The 15378-nt window shown below is 43.1% G+C and overlaps 1 protein-coding gene across 1 annotated transcript; it reads left to right on the top strand.

Moving 5' to 3' along the window:
* The first annotated feature begins 3488 nt into the window (after nucleotides 1-3488).
* Nucleotides 3489-12296, top strand: LOC138799213 (mucin-3A-like). The gene is made up of 11 exons (XM_069980140.1): nucleotides 3489-3846; nucleotides 4249-4350; nucleotides 4532-4653; nucleotides 4825-4883; nucleotides 5511-5659; nucleotides 5846-5908; nucleotides 6051-6216; nucleotides 6729-6890; nucleotides 7693-7796; nucleotides 8806-8876; nucleotides 12034-12296. Exons 1-11 carry the CDS (start codon nucleotides 3564-3566, stop codon nucleotides 12067-12069), a joined length of 1317 nt encoding a protein of 438 aa, XP_069836241.1. The 5' UTR covers nucleotides 3489-3563; the 3' UTR covers nucleotides 12070-12296.
* Nucleotides 12297-15378: the final 3082 nt, after the last annotated feature.

The raw sequence follows: 15378 nt of genomic DNA on the forward strand, positions 1-15378 counted from the left end.
AGTAAGTATAGCTGTTATATAGCTGCCTTCAGGAGACTGGACCTGGATACAGTAAGTATAGCTGTTATATAGCTGTCCTTAGGAGACTGGACCTGGATACAGTAAGTATAGCTGTTATATAGCTGCCTTCAGGAGACTGGGCCTGGGTACAGTAAGTATAGCTGTTATATAGCTGCCTTCAGGAGACTGGGCCTGGGTACATTAAGTATAGCTATTATATAGCTGCCTTCAGGAGACTGGACCTGGATACAGTAAGTATAGCTGTTATATAGCTGCCTTCAGGAGACTGGACCTGTATACAGTAAGTATAGCTGTTATATAGCTGCCTTCAGGAGACTGGACCTGGATACAGTAAGTATAGCTGTTATATAGCTGTCTTCAGGAGACTGTGCCTGGATACAGTAAGTATAGCTGTTATATAGCTGCCTTCAGGAGACTGGACCGGATACAGTAAGTATAGCTGTTATATAGCTGTCTTCAGGAGACTGGCCCTGGATACAGTAAGTATAGCTGGTATATAGCTGCCTTCAGGAGACTGGACCTGGGTACAGTAAGTATAGATGGTATATAGCTGCCTTCAGGAGACTGGACCTGGATAGAGAAAGTATAGTTGGTATATAGCTGCCTTCAGGAGACTGGACCTGGATACAGTAAGTTCAGCTGTTATATAGCTGCCTTCAGGAGACTGAACCTGGATACAGTAAGTATAGCTGTTATATAGCTGCCTTCAGGAGACTGGACCTGGATACAGTAAGTATAGCTGTTATATAGCTGCCTTCAGGAGACTGGACCTGGATACAGTAAGTATAGCAGTTATATAGCTGCCTTCAGGAGACTGGACCTGGATTTCTGGTAAGTTCAGCTTTTTTACAGCATGATAGAAAAAAATAATAATAATGAATGTATATTGCAAACTTGCTTTATTTCACATCTACTGTTGATTTAGATTTTGAAAGTCATAATGACAGCGACACTTTAAGACAGGGCTAGGGGGCTACCAAGAGAGGGGGTCTGTTCTATATGCATGGCACTCTGTTGAGGGTTTTTTTTTTTTTACAAAATTGGCTACAGTTGCGTAACTTGTAATAGAGGGATACTCACAACTATAAAGTTCCATCTAATGCTGGAGAGATCATAGAGGTACCCCCTTCATATATATCTGGCGGTCTGGCTAACTTTTCATCCAGCACATTCAGAGAGTGCCCGAGGGAAGCTGATGTTGATGGGACAGTTCAAACAGGCGCTTAAATGTGCATGGTGGATCGCCGGACATGAAGGGTGGAAGAACGCATCTTGCAGTGCTACTCCATCTGTCATGTTAAACAACTGATAGTCAATGAAAAAAAAAGGATTGGATAACTAATGACAATGATTAAAAAAGTTTGCTCATCTATACTTACCTGTCCGCACTTTCCCAGTGTCCTGGAGACAAGAGTGACAGCCCACTCAGCCAATCACTGGCTGTAGCACTTTCCCACCTCAGCCAGTGATTGGCTGAGAAAAATTTTGGTGGATATGGGGGACATCAGAGACCTGAGAAGGAGGACAGCGGGGGAGCAAACTGATGGTTAAAGCAACTGTGCTTTTTTCAATGCTAGATAATCTCTTTAGGGTGCATTCACACCTACCGGATGCGCAGCAGATTTTCATGCTGCAAGTTTGCAGCAAAATCAGCTGCAGATCCTGTACTGTGAAGCTCAATAGGTCCCATACACGCAGCGGATCCGCCGCCTGCATGGCACCCGGCCCCTTCAACCCCTGCGCCGCCGCCCGCAGCTTACAGCCCCAGCCCCCTTAAACCCCTGCAGCACCTGCACGCCCGATCGCTGCCGCGCCCCCTGCATGCTCGATCTCTGTCCCGCCCCCCCCCCCCTGCGCGCCCGATCGCAGACCTGGCCCCGAGCATACATCACCTGCTCGGGCCGTGGCTGTGTGATGCTCCCGGCTCCTGCACGGCCGCACTGATGCTGATGGGCAGCGAGGGGAGCCAGGAGCATCACACAGCCACGGCCCGAACAGGTGATGTATGCTCGGGGCCGGGGCTGCGATAGGGCGTGCGCGGGGGCCACGGCGGCGATCAGGTGTGCGGGGGGGCTGGGGTGGCAATCAGGTGTGCGGGCGGTGCGAGGGTTTAAGGGGGCCGGGCTGTAAGCTGCGGGCGGACGGCGGCGGTGCAGGGGTTAAAGCGGCCGGGTCCCATGCAGGCAGCGTGTATGGGACACATTGAGTTTCACAGTACAGGATCCGCAGCTGATTTCGCTGCAAACTCGCAGCATGAAAATCTGCTGCGGATCCGGTAGGTGTGAACGCACCCTAAATAAGTATTTAAGAAAAATGATGTGAAATGTGACATCATCGGAAAAAACACTGATAATTATTGCGCAAATAATTCAGGAGAATCACGTATATGCAAGGTAACAAAAATTGACAGTAAACAAAGTGCCCTGAGGACATGACGCACAGTAGGAGGTATATGGCACTATCAGGGAGGTTTATGGCGCCCGGGAAGTTCATGGTTTCCCATCTATCTAGCAGTTGACGAGTTGTGTTTTATGTCACTGAGACCTTGAAATCGTGTAATACAGACATGTTATAAACTACAGTACGTAAAAGGAACGTTAGTGTATAGCATATGGGACAGATCACGTGTGCTGGCCATAGTATAAAATAAGGTCATTTTTCATCCCACCCTCTCATATGTGTAAGTAGTCCTGTTGAGAGAGGACAAGTCCAAGATGAGATCAAGTCAAGTCAAGATGAGATCCTTGGTCTTCATGGTCGTGGTTGGGTTCACCTTGCAAGCTGCTGGTAATTTTTGGTGTAGAATTTGTTGTGAAACTTTTCTTATTTATTTATTTTTTTTACATTACTTGGGGTCATGCTGTGAATACTTGGGCACCGTCTGGATGGTATTACACGGCACAATATTACATGGCCAATGGAGAATCCCGGGGGAGTGTGGAGAGGTGTAATAGGGTCCTAAGTCCAAAGTCATGGGCAGGGGAGTAACAGAGTTGCTATATACCACTATGTGGCGACACAAGGTGATTCCTCAATGATGTTTAGAAGTAGGGGTACTAGCAGGAGACACTTTGGTGCAGATTTACTAAATACAGGCATTTTACACACTGGTTTTTGGTAGAAATGAGCAAACCGGGTTCGGGTTCGAGTTCATCCAGCATTTGATTAGCTGGGGCTGCTGAACTTGGATAAAGCTCTAAGGTTGTCTGGAAAACATGGATACAGCCAATGACTATATCCATGTTTTTCACATAACCTAAGGGCTTTATCCAAGTTCAGCAGCCACCGCTAATCAAATGCCGAACGATCGGGTTCGGATGGACTAGAACTCGAACCCGGTTCGCTCATCTCTAGTTTTTAGCTAAAGAACATTTTACCATTTGTTGAAAGGTTTAATAGAAGATATAAAATAGAACTAAAATACTTTACTAATAACCTTATATTTTATGTCCTTAGTATTAGGAAGATCTAAAAACAGCCCGCAGTCTGGAGAGTTATCTGTACAAAGAACCAAAGCTGGAAACTTCTTACGGAAGGGCATAATGAAGAAACAAAACCCCCCTGTAAGCCAAACCATCATGATCCTAGAGGAGAGAAAGGTTACATACAGCAAAATTCTGAGAAAACCCAGACTGAACAGGAACATAGACTTGTATGCAGAGATCGGATCTGGGGATCTGGGGTTCTCAACACCGGGGCCCCCTCTACAAACCACCAGCATTCCTGAAGGATCTGGTGACGGGTTTACAACATCAGAGGGATCTGGAGATATGCCACCTTCTTCTGTGGAACCAAAGCCCACCCCAACCAATCCCAATCCACCATGTAAGAGTCTTCTTTATATTTAATGTGGCAGATGTATACTGATGGCGGGTATCTGTCAGAATGTTCATCTGCCATGTTGTTAGGTCTAGTAGATAAAAGTCATTGATGCCAAATAAGAGATCTCCTGGAAGGAAGCCAGAGATCATGGCAGACATCGTTTAATAAGTTTTTATTTTTTTACTTACGGTCTGGTTGTTCCCAGATGGCAACCTTCACAGACCAACCATGAACAAAATGTCATGGTCATCTAAGTCTACGTGTAGAAGGTCTAGTAGTCCTTTCTACTACATGTTCCTTTTGTGACTCACCACTAATATAATAAATTTATTCTTCTTGCTATTTGTAGTTATCAGCCTTGTAATCCTTCTACAATAAGTCACTGTAATGTTATCTACTTCCCAGTACAATGTCAGAATGGAGGCCGCTTCAATGGTGAAATATGTGTCTGTGCCGCAAATTTTTATGGTGACCGCTGCGAGTTCATCTCGGGGAGAATAGAACTTGGTAAGTATCTGTCCTTCTTACCTAATATGTAAACCAAGATTAAAAAATAATCTGTAAACCCAACACCCTGTTTTAGGGTCTAGTCTAAAAGTTTGCAATTGGTAATCAAAAATATTAAAATTTATATGTATGAAAAAAATAGCTACTGTAAATGAGTTTTCTCTGCATTTCATCTATACAGGACCGCAAGTAAATGTTACGGTAAATGTGGAGCTGAGATTTGTGAATAAAATCTACAATGTAAATTTCCAGGACATCTTAAGTCTCAATTATAGAGACTTTGAAACAAATTTCAAAAAAGAGGTAAGCTTTTTTTTTTGTAATGATATAAATTATAGTCCTCAATAAGCATATATTATTATTATTATTATTATTATTATTATTATTAGTAGTAGTAGTAGTAGTAGTAGTAGTAGTAGTAGTAGTAGTAGTAGTAGTAGTATATTTATTTCTGTATTTGATTATCTATTGTAGATGGCTTTGCTTTACAAGAACGTCCCAGGATACAAAGATGTGAAGATATTGGATATAAGGTAACACGGATATATTGTAATATTTTCTATATTTCCTGTGTTTGTTTGTATCGTAGCCATGAGAACATCATCTACACTGGTCATTTTGGTAAATTTTTGAAAACTTTTTCACCCTGAATAATTTAAGGGCAGTTCTCTGTTTTTCCTGCTACATTTTGTAATGATGACACATTATGTGACCCATGACAGACAATCTTGACAACACTTCTAATATAGGCAGAGTCCAACAGCATCCAGATTAGTCTTCAAGTGTTTGTACATAAATATGTATATAAGGCTCTGAGAGACTAATCTGGATGCTGTTGGACTCTGCCTATATTTGATGTGATAGTGTCAGCTTCTAGGATTGCTGACCTGTGGTGAACATCCATACAGGACTCTTGTTTTTCGGACTTTGAGTCATAAAGTGTTGTTGGAACCCTGATGTTATTAATCTTGACAATACTGTCACCAGGCTTCAGAACCAGGCTTCACCTATAGCAATGGCTCGATGTACTCAGATACCCCCAGGACTTATGGGTTAAACAGTACACTGAAATAAAACTCTTAATAAAAAAGAACGTTTTTGTATGCCAGACCCAAAGGAAACTTTATCCTTGTTAAAAAATGATTTTGTTTTTCTGTCAGGAATGGTAGCGTCATTGTGAATCATAACGTCATCGCAGAGGTGGAATATATAATGGATGTAGATCTCAATGAGATGTACGATATAGTATTTCAAAGAGTGGAAACTCAGTTGGAAAATCTGCAGACTGAAAACTGTACAGGAGGAACATGTAAGTACCAGTCAGGCCATTCATGGATGAGATTTCCTTTAGACCGATGTAGATTCACGAAGAACCCGTTCAGAAACACTAAAGCATTGCCCCAGATTGTGTAGTGATAATAGTGTAATGTAGCACTGTATGGCAGCGGGCGTCCCCCACCAGAAGATTGCATTCACTTTACTTTTATCTTTCCAGTTCCCCTATGTGTTAATGGAGCAAGCTATAAAATAGCAAGAGATCCGGTGCCAACCATGGAGGGTGAGTGACCACCATTTACTTTCTACTTAACAACATGATGTTGGAATTGATGATTCCGGTAATAATGGTGATAATGATGATGATGGTGTTGAAGATGAAGATGATCATGATGACACTAATATTCCCCACTTTTACTTGACAGAACTCTGCAGGAACCTGATTCCAGACAGTTTTGAGAATTTCTTTTCTCCGAGCCTAACACAATCAGGTCTGACCTGCTTATCTGACTGTGAAGAACGGTCCCCAAATCACCGAAACTGTCATGATGGCATCTGCCGCATCCTCCCAAACACCGGAGCAAGCTGCAGGTGGGTCATGCAGTGATGTCATAACCACATTTAAAGAGTTAGGGGTCATTCACACGTCTGTACTGTTTAGGATCTCTAAACATCATTATTAATCATGATGCTGGGAGCTCCCAGGTCCAGTCCGCAGAACACCGTTCGTCTATGGACGGAATTCTACGGACATGTAAATGACCCCTTAGAAACACATGGCTAATTTCTCCCAGACACAGTGCCACCACATGGGTTGTATTTGGTATTGCCTCTTAGCCATTTTAGCCCCATTGACATAAATAGAGCTGAGTTGCAGTCACATTCTCCTCAGCTGCTGCTGGTGTTTTTTGAGCCCCAATGTAAAATCAGTCATAGGGCTTATGGACTCTCTTAGGCAGCAGAATGGAAATATTACCTCTGGCACCTTTATAGCCTTGACCCTGAACAACTATAAAAAAATTATTCTTGTTTCCTTGAACAGTTTGCAATATATTATATGATTATAAAATTTTTACACATTATGTTGTTGTGTTTTTGTACAGCTGTCCCAACACAGATCAATACATTTATGCCTCTGGGGACTGCAAAGGCAAGATGGCTAAGACAGCTCTCTTCGGAGGACTTGGGGCAGCCATCGGCGTCTTGGTAATAGGTCTTCTTATTATGGGATTCTTCCAGTTGAGACGATGGAGAAGGATTAAACGGTGAGATGTTATATATACAGAAGTATATCAATAAATATTCCTCTTAGTGCTTCATTCCATTAGTCCCAGTATAGTCCCAGTCCATGAGCTGCTGTGGCCAGCCACCACCTGATCATGTTGCTTCTTTGCCTGGCAGTAAAAAAGACTAGTTTGTCTCCATTTGTGGCACATCAGCTCTTGCCTCTGGCTACAATACTATGTGCACTGCACTAATGGAAGCTAGGTGTTAAACTAGAAGAAGTAATTACAATCTTAGGGTATACGCGCCATAGCAGGAGAGACAGAGGGAGGCTTAGCTATGGTTGGTCCCACCATCTTTGCTATTAGGTTGTAAAGAACTGGTGTCTCCAGAAAAACGTCGGGTATTGGTCCAATGGTAAGGGAAAAGAAGGAGAAACAAACACCAGACACCACAAGAGAAGCCCCACTTTAATCTTTGCTATGGGCCACTTCCCTTCTAGGAACCCTAGTGGCTGTCCCATTGCATTATTAAGAATGGATTTTGCCACAAATTAATGCTCCTTACTGGCAATTTTTCTTCTTGCTTGGTAGTAGAAGTAGCTGAACCTTACGTCTAACACATTTATTGTGTTCTTTTATGTCTAGTAGTGTAATCATGTGGTTTTTCCCATTGGGCCCTAGCCAATATAAAGCATTCTATACAAAGAATACAACCAGTAGCTCAAATATACTCATTTACCAGTCCAAATGGGTCAAATAGTCTCCCAACAGGAGATAAATATCTATAGATACTATGATTTTATATCTCATAGTAACTGGTCTGCTTCTTCTTATTCTGTAGGGAAGTGAGCAGAGAGCGATTTAATGCTGACCCTGATAGTGTTTGGGAAGATGAGAATTCCTCCATCGACTTCACTGGCATTCAGAACAACCAACAAGATACAGGTAGGTGTTACATTACCTGACATATTCATAAGAAATAAAAAGAGTCCATTAAAGTAAATATCATGAGAACCATACTGTATATACATATTTGCTCCCCACCCCTTTTTATATATATATATATATATATATATATATATATATATATATATATATATATATATAATGGGGTCCCATCACTAAATCACAAAATGGGCTATAATCTGTGGGGAAACCTGGCAGCAAGCTTTCCTGCAGCACCCCCACAGGAAAAAGTATTACACCTTGCTCTTCCAAGTCAATGGGTTGTCTCTGTTATATAAGATAGGACAGGTTCTCCAAAGCAAGAGACTATGGCGGGGATTTATTATTTTGGAACTACCCCTGCGGCCTACCTCCCTTAACCCAACATGGTGAAGATTCAGAAATATCTGGAGCTCATGAAAAGATTTTAATTGATAGCATTGTGGGTGATGTATGACTTCATATGATACTATCTGGGGAGCATTTTATTGGGTTAATACAGGGAGATTAAGACCTCGATAAACTACCGTGAGGATCAAGATACAATGATCAAACCAAGAAGCTAGAAGGGGCAAAATGTTAACGTAAGAGAAAAGTTGTCCAAACCTGCAAATTTCAATGGGATGGTGATCAACCAACTGATTTGGAAGGTGGTCTCCCAACTCTCCTAATAGATGTTGTTGGGAGATAGAAGGATCAGAGTATTGAAGTTCCCTGATAGACTGGTTTACGTATGGGGAGGATGACAGGAACAGCTGTCAGCTATTGAAGGTGTATGAACCATAGGCAACATCTTATTCTATTGTCATGGAACCAGTAGCAATTTTACTTTATTAACTTAATTTTTGTTTCTTGTAAATACCTAATTTATATTTTACGACATCTGAAGGATTAGATATTGTGACTATTGTACAGAACAACAACGTTGAGGACCAGCGATAAGATAAGGAAGACAGTAATAAGAGATACGGCAGCTGTAACTCATATCTTTATGGCTATTCCCCTACAGGTTCATCTAGCAGCGGATCTGCGGAAAGGACCTTCAGACCTACATTGGACAAAATAGATCCGTCACTTAAGGTAAAGTTTGCTCCCCACATTTCACTCTTACATTCCTTGAGTTATAAAACTATTGCCAGGTTGTAATAATACGGATTTACTTCTTGAGACTTTGAGACACTGCACATATAATGAACCCCAGACCTGTCCCATACTTTTGGGACTAGAAAAGGCAAACAAGTAAAAGGGATAGTGCGGCGCTCAGCAATTATTCACAGAATAACACACATTACAAAGTGTATTGTATTGTATGTTATGTCTGTGAATCGCCCCCTTCCCGTGTCTGCCCACCCCCGTACGTGTACCGGAAGTGTGGTGCGATATACATACCTGACGCGTGTCGACCCCCGTCTTCTGTCGATGCAATCTTCAGGAGGCCGGCCGACTCGCTGCAGCCGTCCCGCATGCCAGCCCCCCTCTGCAGCATCATCAGCTGCTCAGCCGCGATTGGCTGAGCATAACTGTGCTCAGCCAATCGCGGGCGAGCAGCTGATGACGAGCCGGCCTCCCGAAGATGATGTCTTTGAAGAAGATGGCGGACGGGGTCTGTCGACACGGATCAGGTTAGGGCTGGGCGGTATACCGTGAAAATACCGATACCGTCACTGGCGTCGGTTAACCGACCTCAACTTTGCCAGGACGGTATCTGCGGTATTTTCACTTTCATCTCCCTGTCTGAGCCCTGATCCCTGCACAGGTTGGAGGATGTCTGTGTGCTGTGTATGCAGGGACGCACAGACAACACATAGGAGACTGCCACTGTGTGTCAGAGCGCGCCCCGCATCACCCGCCCGGCACAGCACAACGGAGCCGCCACCCGCCCGTCCCCGCATCCTCCAACCTCCTGGCGTGTCAGAGCGCGCCCCGCATCACCCGCCCGACACAGCACAACGGAGCCGCCACCCGCCCGTCCCCGCATCCTCCAACCTCCTGGCGTGTCAGAGCGCGCCCCGCATCACCCGCCCGGCACAGCACAACGGAGCCGCCACCCGCCCGTCCCCGCATCCTCCAACCTCCTGGCGTGTCAGAGCGCGCCCCGCATCACCCGCCCGACACAGCACAACGGAGCCGCCACCCGCCCGTCCCCGCATCCTCCAACCTCCTGGCGTGTCAGAGCGCGCCCCGCATCACCCGCCCGGCACAGCACAACGGAGCCGCCACCCGCCCGTCCCCGCATCCTCCAACCTCCTGGCGTGTCAGAGCGCGCCCCGCATCACCCGCCCGGCACAGCACAACGGAGCCGCCACCCGCCCGTCCCCGCATCCTCCAACCTCCTGGCGTGTCAGAGCGCGCCCCGCATCACCCGCCCGGCACAGCACAACGGAGCCGCCACCCGCCCGTCCCCGCATCCTCCAACATCCTGGCGTGTCAGCGCGCCCCGTGTCACCCATCCGGCACTGTACACCGCCCCTGCTCGTCTCAGCCAGTTCCCGCGGCCAGCACATGCCTCTCTCAGCAGCCCGGCCGCCTGCACGTCCCAGCGCCCCCGCCACCTGCCCGGCCTCTCAGAGCATCACGGCCAGTCCCGTATGTGCTGTCTGTGCGTCCCTGCACACACAGCACACAAGACTTCCTCCAGCCTGTTCAGCAACCCATGAGAAAAAGAGCAACGTTTCTGACCACAACCGTGGTCTTTTCTCAAGCCAAATAACATTTGGCTTGAGAGAAGACCACGATTGTGGTCAGAAACGTCGCTGTTTTCGACATAAATGTAAAAAGGTGTAGATTTATTTACAAAGCAATTGGCATCTCTTCTAGGGATAGAAGAGATAGATAGATCTATCTCTCTATCTCTCTTCTATCTATCTCCTATCTATCTCCTATCTATCTATCTATCTATCTATCTCCTATCTATCTATCTATCTACTATCTATCTATCTATCTCCTATCTATCTATCTATCTATCTATCTATCTATCTATCTATCTATCTATCTATCTATCTATCTATCTATCTATCTATCTCCTATCTCCTATCTATCTATCTATCTATCTCCTATCTATCTATCTATCTCCTATCTATCTATCTATCTATCTATCTATCTATCTCCTATCTCCTATCTATCTATCTATCTATCTATCTCCTATCTCCTATCTATCTATCTATCTCCTATCTATCTATCTATCTATCTATCTATCTATCTATCTCCTATCTATCTCCTATCTATCTATCTATCTATCTATCTATCTATCTATCTACTATCTATCTATCTATCTATCTATCTATCTATCTATCTATCTATCCATCTGTCTATCTCCTTCCTATCTATCTATTATCTATTGATCAATCAAGGAGATAGATAGATAGATAGATAGATAGGCAGGAGATAGATAGATAATAGATACATAGGAGATAGATAGATTGGTATGGCCAAGTGGGTGTGGCTTGTAAAAGGGGGCGTGGCTTACAAAGGGGCGTGTCATAGTTATCGTCCAATTATCGTTACCGCAGCTACATATGCGATAAACCGCGATATTGATTTAGGCCAATATCGCCCAGCCCTAGATCAGGTATGTATAGCGCACCACACTTCCGGGTACACGTGCGGGGGTTGGGGGACACGGGAAGGGGGCGATTCACATAACATATATTACGTAGTTGTATAACTTTGTAATGTGTGTTATTCTGTGAATAATTGCTGAGCGCTGCATTACCCCTTTAAAGCAATGAAAAATAAGGAAGTCATTTTTCAGACTATAGCTTTGTTCACACGTAGTGTTTCTGTCAGTCTTTTTCAACCAAAGCCAGGACTGGGTTCAAAACACAGTATGGCTCTGTTTGCGCTTCAGAAAAAAGCCTGAACACTGGGACTCCCCATGATATTGGAAATGGTGGCCAGACTCTTCTCAATGAATGGAGTGGTGGGTTGGGAAGAGCTCCATTCTTTCTCTATGGAACCACCGGAGAGAGCTGAGCGCTGTACTCGCTGTCTGTCTCTTGCAGATCTATAGGGAATGAATAGAGCATGTGCCAACCCACCGCTCCATTCAGTAAGAAGAGTCGCTGTTCTCGCGATATTGTGATCTCGTTTACATGATCGTACACTTGTTACCTGTCCTCTAAGTTCATAGTGGCTGGAATATTCCCATAAAGTCTATGAATTGTGTTTAGTTACCTCATCACCAACCTCCATACACAGACTCTTTATAGCTTCCCCTTCTATCTCTATTATTTTCCAGATTAAGACAAAAAGACCAACAGTCTCCCTAACATGATTGGAGCCATAGACGTTCTACCCAGAGAAGGGTATCTTATATAATGTGGAAGAGCTTGGGCACATCTCTGAAGGCTTCCATGAGAAGGCATCAAGGTTGGCACCAGACGAGAAATGGAAGACGTGGCGGGGCAAAGAACAAATTTTACCCAATGGTTCATTTCACCGTCAATTATTTATTACAGTATTTAATTTAATCTTTTTTATATTTATTTCATTTATTTCTTATACAAGGTGTGTATCTTATGGTGGTCAATAAAGCTGTTATAAAATGGACTAAGTCTGCAGTCTTGTTGAAACCTATTAAAATCCAAGAGGAAGGAGACGTTAGCTACATCCTGATTGAATACAGATTCCAGCATTTGGTCTGTTTACCGCTTCTGCCCCCATAAAAGTACATTACATTTAATAAGTCATAGCCATGAACCATTGTACTCTAATGGCACAGCTTTGCTACTGGCACATGATCATAATATACAACTGATATCATACGTAGAGTAATAAAGAGCATGCACACAAATAAATACATGAGTAATATATATAAATCACCTTAGCTAGGTTCCCGATCCCAGCCAGTGATGGTCCATATCATAGGATCTTCAGCGGGTGCCATCTTGCTGCACATAGCCCGGTCTATAGTCTTGGGTCTCGAGATATGGGTAAAATCCTCCTGCTTTTGACCCGGTCACCTGACCAAAATCTCGGATCTCGCAATATTAACAAAGCCTAGAGGAAGTCACATTACACACTGGCACACAATTAAATGTTGATGACAATTATTTATTTGTATAGAACCAACTGGTTCCGCAGCGCTTCATATAACTTGCCAATTTGGTCCCTGTACACATTAGGGCTCACAGTCTTTAATCTCTGATCTGTATGTTTCAAGTGTGGGAAGAAAGCAAAGTACCCGGAGGAAACCCACTCAAACACAGGGAGAACATACAAACTCCCTGCAGATGTTGCCCGTGGTGGGATTTGAACCCAGAACCCCAGCACAAAAAGGCTACAGAACTGAGCCACCATGTTGCCTACCATAAGTACAGCTATTATAGAAACCAGGATAAATATATACCTAATAAAACAATTAGCCATTATAGCAGGTACTAATGGAAAGAAAATATATATACACCTAATATAGTGGACCACCACTTATAGAGGTAGGGTTAGGACCAGTAAGGGGGCTATGCAATACTTCATGCCAGAACAAATTGAATGCATAAAATATACACATACTGCTATATACAAAAAATCCTAAGTTGGCCTTAGATAACATGAACATAGATGTCAGAAAAGCAAATGCATGAAGTCATAAAAGACACATAATATATTCGATGGTTCTCCTAGGTGAATTATTTTAACTTGACCATGGACACTAGGCAATTCTAGAAAGCCACTAAAAATGTAGTCCCAATCCATGGAGATGATTGTTAATAACCCCATCCTATTTTATGAATGGAGTTGCCACCTCTATGATTTTTATATACAAACAATGGCTATCTGAATGGGGATGGATTAATTTACATATATATATATATATATATATATATATATATATATTTTTTTTTTTTTTTTTATTTTTTTTTTTTTTTTTTTTTTCATTACACTTTTGTAGTTCTCCTAGAGGGCTTCTATGAGAAATGTCATGAATACTCCTAGGGATCAATGCAGTGCATAAGTACTGCATTGATTAATGTTATCTGCACTTGAAAAGCATCATGCTTTGTAAGTATAATGGATTGGATTCCTGCGATCGCATTGGTGGAAACTGATTCCCCACCTGGAATGCCACAGTCATCGGCAGAGCTTTGAAACAAATAAGGGGTGCTCGTAACCCACTTGTATAAAAAAATAATTGCACCACATAAACTTTTATTAATCCTAAATTGCCTCTTACAAAAGTACTCAAACAGTACCTGGCTCAGGAGGGAATCATACCTGGTTTATGATATAAAATATGGGGGTGCACTCTAAGCTGATTGGTAGACACTGTCCCTGCCTTTTGTATGATTGTCCCTAAAAACCAAAAACCAACCAAAAAATAATACATGTGTCATAAGTATAACCAAATCACGTGAGGACAGTGTAAGTACACAACTTGCAGTCCCGTAGGGAGGTCATTTACCCAAAGCATCAGCACCTGTAAGATACAACCTCCTGCCCCCGAAACATAAAAGACGACACCGATGTTATAAATGACACATGATGACATCATCGGAGGCTTCAAAACATGACTGAACTATGAAACAGCTATCTCTAGATGAACCTAAATGTATCATATAGAAAAGATTTATTGTGGGTGGAGACGCAGTTATTGCGCCTTTCACAACTTTGGAAGAACGTCTCCATGAGGAATAGATAGCAAAGCTGTAAATGTTATCTCTCTTAAAGGTGAAGCCAATAACAACATGGCAAAGAAACTGGAACCAAAAATATCAGGGTCAAAGTCAGGGGCGTCACTAAAGGTTCACAGGCCCCGAAGTGAATGCTTAGCTTGGGCCCTGCCCTCATCTATGGTCTTATAGATATGCTGTCTCCAATTAACACACGCACACACACACATGCACAAACAGAATGGAATTGTATATACTGCTATTATAAATGGACTTTAATATCTGACAAGTTACTTGTATCTTTTTGTATTATGCACAAACACTATCAGTGTCATGAGTTGGACTCTTGCTTATAGAGTACCACTCCCTATCACTTACTGGCGGACCCTATGGGGTTATTGGACATGATTATCACAGTGAACTTTGACACATGATAGACACTTGTTTGAATTAATGATTGTTCTTGAATTATTAGTACACCCGTATTTAAATCCAGTATTATGTTCACGTAACGTGCTTGAAGATGGCGAAGTCTATTCGATGAAATGTCACACTTTGGTATTCTGTGTGCTGCACTTTATTGCTGAAGATTTTTGATGGAATAAATTCACAGGTTTTTCTTGTTCTAATTTTGAGTGCTGTAGATTATCTGCTGGATAGATAGATAGATAGATAGATAGATGATAGTGAACCCTGAGAGAGAAAAAACAAAGCTACCTCTCCCATAAGATCCACCAGCTGGAGGACTCCCTCCAGGACAACTCATTTTGGGAGACATGGTATCGTATCGGCACAAAGCCCAAGAAAAACTCTCTCCATATACAAAATGGCACCATCTGGCTCAACTACTTTAGGGACCTCTACCAAAAAATCCTTGAAGAAGAGCAAACCCAGGAACAAAAAGAAATCACCACAAAACTGAGGCACATGGAAGAGGCAATCAAGGACTTCCAAACCCCCCTGGACCGGCCGATCAC

Source organism: Dendropsophus ebraccatus, chromosome 1 (assembly GCF_027789765.1).
Source record: "Dendropsophus ebraccatus isolate aDenEbr1 chromosome 1, aDenEbr1.pat, whole genome shotgun sequence".
In the NCBI taxonomy this organism is placed as follows: Eukaryota; Metazoa; Chordata; class Amphibia; order Anura; family Hylidae; genus Dendropsophus; species Dendropsophus ebraccatus.